Genomic DNA, 7,421 nt, shown 5'->3' on the forward strand with positions numbered 1-7,421 from the left:
CAATTTTCCAGGTGTTGTGTGTCTCAGTTCCCCTGGCTAGGAAAAGGGATTCCCTTCCCCCTTGCGCTTCCCAGGTGAGGTGATGCCTCGCCCTGCTTCAGCTCTCGCTGGTCGGGCTGCAGCAGCTGACCAGCACCGATTGTCCAGCACTCCCTAGTGAGATGACCCCAGTACCTCAGTTGAAAATGCAGAAATCACCGGTGTTCTGTGTCGCTCACGCTGGGAGTTGGAGACTGGAGCTGTTCCTATTTGGCCATCTTGTTCCGCGCCTGGACTTGCCATTTTTAGGATGAAATTACTACAGTGACATAATTAGACATCACATCTGGTACAGTTGCTTGGGGTGATCATTCACCAGGATTCTATAGTCTGGAACCAGTAGAACATATCCTTTTCATTATCTTCTTCATTTTCCTGTTCTCCCTGGGAGCCTGGCTTTTGACTTTCAACTTCATAGGCATAGTTCCAGGCCAGAGAAGTATTTGACTTTTTTGTCACCTGGGAAAATACAGCTCACCTCTTAGGCACCTATCTTCCATCACTGCCTCAGCAGCTAAGCTCCTTTCCTATTAAGGGTGTCTCCTTGGGGTTTTTTCACCCCTTTAGATGTCCTTCTCAAAGTTAACTGTTAAAACAGATTGTTACTCATACCTTTGACATCTTGTCATCTTCCACTGAAAACTTTAATTTGCAGCTTTTACCAGATTATTAACACCAAATAAATAGTTTTATTGCTGTCATTATTGTTATTACACATATAATTTTAGCTTCTGTTTTCAGATTTGTGGGAAATGTAAACATGCCTTTTCCCTCTCCTTTGTTTTGCATATTCAGGATCACAAACTCTGTATCACTGGCAGCAGCTTGCTCAGCCAAACTTGGGAACCATCCTTGATCCACGACCAGGTGTCATTACTAAAGGCTTTACCCAGTTGCCCAGGGATACCATTTATCACATCTCAGATTTAGAAGAGGATGAAGAGGAGGGTATTACTTTTCAGGTTCAGCAACCTCTTCAAGTGGAAGAGAAACTGTCAACATCCAAGCCAGTAACGGGGATCTTCCTACCACCCATTACTTCAGCAGGTGGACCAGTTACAGGTGAGAAGAGTGTCTGGTCAAATGTGGTATAGTAACCAGAAGTACTTTGCATTCTGACTTATTAGATAGTCAGCTGGCTACTTCTGCTCACTGGAGGGTACTCAATCTTGGATACCAGATAATGAAAATCTGTAGCATTAGTGGCATTCCTAATCCCCTCCACTTTATCTTAGCCAGCCTACATTAGTAGCTTAGGTAGAGAGCTGGATGAATTCAGGTCAGTGGTTCACAAACTTTTTGGGCTCAGGAACTCTTTACACTCTTAAAAATCACTGAGAATTCCAGAGAGCCTATCTGTGTAGGTTATATCTATTGACATTTAATATATCATAAATCAAAACTGAGAAACTATAAAAATGTGTATTAACTCATTTAAAATAATTGTACACAAATATGTTTTGTGAAAATAGCTATTTTTTTCATAGTGAGAAAAACAGTTGTGCAAGTCTCTCATTTTTGACTTAATACAAAATAGCTTTATTCTCATTATCAGCGGCTACCTTCAGTCTGTTGCAATATGTTGTTTCAGTTGAACAATATGAAGGAAATGCAGCCAGGCACAAACATGCAGTTGGAAAAGGAAAGAGTGTTTTAATAGTCTTTTCAGATATTTGTAGCTATTTTTTGATATTATAGTAAAACTAGGTAAGTAGTAGTTTCTTGAACATTTGTAGCAATGTGAGATCAGAAACCCTAACAATTAACTTTTCATTACTTTGTTAACATTAAAATGCATTGGTCAGGCTGGTAGCTCACACCTGTAATCCCAGCACTTTGGGAGACCGAGGTGGGCAATCACCTGAGGTCAGGAGTTTGAGACCAGCCTGGCCAACATGGTGAATTTCCTCTGGATAACCACTGTATCTCAGTGTGCAGCAAGAGTGCTTAATACATCTTTCCTATTTCATCGCACAGAACAGGAAAATGACTCAAGGGCTAAGATTCAAAATTTAATAGATAATTTTTACTGCTACTTCAAGGACATTCTTAAGTGAATATGGCTTTTAAAAAAATACCAAAGTGCATAACAATTAAGAAGACTAGTACAGCTTGGTGATATTGCCTTGATTTGTGCTGAGGAGCCAGGAGTTTTGCCTTCCATTGCTTTTGTACCAGCAGTGCAAATGTAAACCCAGTCACAAAGAAAAGGCCTCTGTCTTAACATTACTATGAAAGTAGCTTTGACCTGTAGACTCCCACAGTCTTCAGACCACACTTTGAGAACCACCAGAGTAGATAAATTTGGCTGAATCTTTTGGATAACTAGATCTTGATTTTTTAAATGTATTTTTTCAGTTTTCTTTTCTCATTTCTAAGCTTTGTTTATGCCTTTTGCTTTACAGTTTTAAAGTATTGGATTCACCTATATACTAACCAGTTAATACTAGTACAATCTTTATGTATATTTATTTCATTTCCAGATTTGGGGATTTTTAGTACAAAAGGTACTTGATAAATGCTATATTATTAATAAATAATGATGAGCTTTTTACATTATTAATCTAGTCTTTCAATCTTGTATTTGCTCCCTAAAAATCTATTTCAGTTGCAACCGCCAATCCAGGAAAGTGCCTGTCATGCACAAACTCAACATTCACTTTCACCACCTGTAGAATATTACATCCCTCTGACATCACTCAGGTTACCCCCAGGTAAGAGTGCCTGGAAAATCTGGGGCCTCACTTCTTTCCTCAGCTATATTTTCATGAATTTCTTTTAAAAATTACCTTCATTTTAATTTCTAGAATGTTAATTAATGTTCTGTGATAATGTGTCTTTAGAATATTTTCACATTGCATTTTCTAATTTGATTATTATAAAAGTAGGCAGGGCAACTTGAGTATGTATTGTGTAAAGTAAACTGAGGCATGGAAGGTTGAGGTGACTGGTTCTAGGGCAGACAACTAATAAATAACCCAGCTGGGGCTATATACCCAGAGTTAGCCAAACTGCAAGATTTACAGGGCCTGTCCTCTGCACAAGCCCACCTTCACTTCTGACAACACCTGCAAGTGCAGAGGGTTCCCAAAACCACTTTCAGGTTCAGTAATTTGCTAGAAGATCTCACAGAACTCACAGCAAGTTGTTATACTTGTGGCTACTGTATTACAAGGGAAGAATACAGGTTAAAATTGTCCAAAGGAAGAAAGGCATAGGGCAGAGTCTTAGAGGATTCTACATGTGTCCTTAGGATTCATTACTCTCCTGGTATTGATATGTGACGGTACACACAGAATATTACCAACCAGGTAAGTTCACCCAAGTATTAGTGTTTACAGTCTGTCTGTATTGAGGCTTTGCTGTGTAGGTATGATTGATTGAACTCAGTTCAACAGAGTTGAACTCAGCCTTCTGGCCAACTGATACTGCATGACTCAAAGGCCCTACCCTAAATCACATGGTTGGTCTTTTTGGCATGGCCATTCCTCACCCTAAGACTGTTGGGTATGGCCTGGCCCACCCTAAGATTTAGTGTGATCAGCCTCCACTCTAGCCAAAGACACTCCTATTGTGACATAGATTGCCTCCAAGGAGCGGAGGGCAAAGGCCAGACCTCTCTGGGCAAGGCCAAATTATTTACTACATAGGCTAAAACTTGAATATTCTAATATGTAGTCCCTTATTAAGCCATATTGATGCCATTCCCATCCTAACAATTCCCAAAAGAATCTCAGGTGGCTTTTAAAGATATGTAGAACGTGTAACAGTGCACAGTTACTGATGTGTTTGTTGCCTGTCCCTTTATATTTACCAAGGATAATTACTATAATTACTTTAAATGTATTAAAGAATAATGTTAACTAGAAGTAGAAAAGAAAGATGTTGCAAAGGGAAATCAAGAGTAAGCATATAAAATGGGTAAAAGAATAAAGCTAGTGTGCAAATTGTACCATAAAGTCTTATGTTAGTCATGTTAGCTTGCTAAGGTTAGCCACGTATTTGAGTCTTAACTTTCTAGCTGCCAGTGTGAAGGGAGATAAGACTATGATTCACCATGTCTATAAAATAGAAGCAAATGAATTATTTAGGGAAGCATTTGGATGATATCCACTAAAGATCCCAATAAAGTCTGTAACAAAAAAATCTGCATTTTTTTCTACATTGTTCTTATAGTCATCAAGATAACAAGTTTTACAAAATTGGTTCTTGAGGAGACTCTTAATACAGGTTGATGCCATTATATGAAGTATACAATTTGGGTAAAGACAGGCAGTTCTAGAGTCTAGTAGAAATAGGGAGATTAGAGACTGGGAATACAATATATAGACTATTCCGGATCAGAGGCTTTTAGTTGGACTGGTTTGACCACGGAGTCAAACTTATTTGAATTTTGCTGCTTCTATACAAGTTGGTGCTTTAGAAAGTTTGTTAATTGTAAGCTTGTGTTTTGTTCATAATCTTTAAAATTTTTGATATCCTGATGTTTAATATATTGAGTATTTTGTGTTGAAGTGAAAGTTGATCTATTAAATACTGGTAACATTTGTTTTGTGGGGAAATTGGCTAAAGAAGTACCATCTCCATTTCATTCCCGTTTCCTTAAGTACATGATTGGTTAGTTTTTCTTTTCGACTAAGCATAAAATAAGAATTTTCTCATTTGATTATTATAAAAGTGGGCAGGGCAACTGAGTATGTATTGTGTAAAGTAAACTGAGGCATGGAAGGTTGAGGTCACTGGTCCTAGGGCAGACAACTAATAAATAACCCAGCTGGGGCTATATACCCGGAGTTAGCCAAACTACAAGATTTACAGGGCCAGTCCTCTGCACAAGCTCACCTTCACTTCTATATGTTCAGTAGTATTACTGAATACTGAAGTAATGCTGAAGAAGTATTAATAGATGTTGAAACTATTAGTTATTTTAATTTTCTGAAAACACATGTTTCAAGTCAAGGTTGAGAAAATTCATTCTATGGATATTTTATACTATCATTGTTTGAAATTAACATTTCTTGAGAAAATAAAATTTAACAATTAGAAGTTTATTATTTCGCAATAAAATAAAATTAAAAGATTAAAAAGAAGGAAACTTCTCCCAGAAGAGCATTTCATGTTTAATTTTTTTTAAGTTGGTAAACTGTTTACCTATGGATTATTGTCTCAATGTATCTCACTTTATGGAATGGATATATAAATAAACATTCTAAAGAATACTTTCCTTAGTCTTCAAATTTCTTTGCTTTCTGTCATAAAATTTAATTGTATTTCTACAGATGTACATTTTAGAGTTAAAATTTAAGAGTAAAGTTATCTAAGAGTACAGCAATACCTTTCATATCCCACTGAAAATGTTTTAATAAGTTAATTACTAAGTTACAAATTACAAATAATTAGTCATTGAAGTATCACATCAAATTTTCATTTCCCAGATCTGTTCCACGGCGTACAGTTACAGATGTTTGTTGCCTGTTACTTTATATTTACCAAGGATAACTACTGTAATTACTTTAAATGCCAGCTTGGGGCTTGCTTTTTATTCTTAAACACTGTCTCCCACTTACTTTTTTTTTAAGCTCTGGGTTCTCTTCATTATCCTGTGGAAGTAGTGGTAGCAGTTCATCCAACACGGCTGTGAATTCTCCTGCCTTGTCCTATAGACTCAGCATTGGTGAGTCCATCACCAACCGACGAGATTCCACTACAACCTTCAGTAGCACCATGAGCTTGGCCAAACTTCTACAAGAACGAGGCATCTCTGCCAAAGTGTACCACAGCCCAATTTCAGAGAACCCCCTCCAGCCTCTCCCTAAATCCCTGGCTATCCCTTCCACACCACCAAATTCACCATCTCACTCACCTTGCACTTCTCCTTTGCCCTTTGAGCCTCGAGTGCATCTCTCTGAAAATTTTTTGGCCTCTCGACCAGCTGAGACATTCCTCCAGGAGATGTATGGCTTGAGACCCTCCCGGAACCCTCCTGATGTTGGCCAGTTGAAGATGAACTTAGTGGACAGGCTGAAGAGACTGGGGATAGCCAGAGTGGTCAAGAACCCTGGTGCCCAAGAGAATGGAAGATGCCAGGAGGCAGAAATTGGTCTTCAAAAACCAGATTCTGCTGTTTATTTAAATTCAGGTAGCAGTTTATTAGGTGGACTAAGGAGGAATCAGAGTCTTCCAGTCATAATGGGTAGCTTTGCTGCCCCAGTTTGCACATCCTCACCCAAAATGGGTGTCCTGAAGGAGGACTGAGGTTCAGCAGTTAACTGACCTCTTATACAAATTAGCACATGAGGGATAGATATGCACTGAAACATGTAGTCTGGTCTGACTTGAGAGAAAAGGAATGTTGCACAAGGGTTGTGAATGTGAAAGGGGGAATGGAGGAATGGAAATAAAATTGGGATGAGCCCTAATGGAGGAAGTTGGGCAAATTGAAAGTATAAATGAATGGGCCATGAGTGTTCAGAGGCAGGAAAGAAAGGTTTAATATACTCCTTCAGTTGAGTTTTCTTGTCTTGAAAATAAAAAGTGAGTAAAAATAAATTCAGTAATACTAAAACATACAGAGATACTGAACTTCCTGGCACATTTACTTCTGGTAAGCATAAAGCAGAGAGAACCCAGGTTAGAAGGATGGGAAGAGAAAAGGAGCAGCTTTATTGCTTACAGAAAGCCATTCTGAAGGGTTGGTGGGGTAAGCTCAGTCTATTACTGAGACAATAGTGAGATGGCTTATATGTTTCCCCTGTTAATATCTGGTTAAATTATGCATCCATCAAATGATATGCTCACAGCATTAGCAAAATTAGGAGTTTCATCTTTTTCATTGAATCATAGGTGGAGACTCCTATTTTCCTTTCTGTTTTCAGGCCTTTGAGCCCCTGGGAACCCAAATACCACTCAATTATTTTGTATTTATGATTAATAACAGTTCATTTTTTAAATTTGTATTTTTATACAACCTCCAAAAAAAAAATGAGTAGAGCATGGGAGGGATTTACTTTTAAGAAGCAAAATGTGGTAAATTGGAACCAAGAAAACTTGTTTTTAGAATATTTCTTCTGAATAAGTGTAGTAGCCAAGGAATACAAACATAATTGCATGTTTTTAAAAATTCCTTGGAGGCTGGAAGGGGTTAAGCCAGAAGTGCAATCAATAGGAATTAGGGAATGTTTTATATTTATATATGTAAAATTTTTTGTGAGAAAAGTTGGCTGCAACTAAACCAACTTTTCCAAAGTGCGCTATGCATATTTTAATGAAAGATGACATGTATTTGCACAAAAATTCTCAGGCACATTAAATTATTATAAAATGAAGTAAAACCCAGGTACTTGCTTTGAGATTGTGTTTTGTTTTGTTTTGTTTTTTTTTCC

The 7,421-nt window shown here is 37.7% G+C and overlaps 1 protein-coding gene across 1 annotated transcript in view; it reads left to right on the forward strand.

Annotated features, from left to right (window-relative positions):
• TRAK2 (trafficking kinesin protein 2) overlaps positions 1-7,022 on the forward strand; it is an 86,258-nt gene extending 79,236 nt beyond the window's left edge. The window contains 3 exon segments of the mRNA XM_017875659.1: positions 835-1,101; positions 2,648-2,753; positions 5,619-7,022. Of these exon segments, the coding sequence (XP_017731148.1) occupies positions 835-1,101; positions 2,648-2,753; positions 5,619-6,294 (1,049 nt within the window). The 3' untranslated portion in view covers positions 6,295-7,022.
• Positions 7,023-7,421: the final 399 nt, after the last annotated feature.

The sequence above is a fragment of the Rhinopithecus bieti genome, unplaced genomic scaffold, assembly GCF_001698545.2.
Source record: "Rhinopithecus bieti isolate Rb0 unplaced genomic scaffold, ASM169854v2 scaffold_980, whole genome shotgun sequence".
In the NCBI taxonomy this organism is placed as follows: domain Eukaryota; kingdom Metazoa; phylum Chordata; class Mammalia; order Primates; family Cercopithecidae; genus Rhinopithecus; species Rhinopithecus bieti.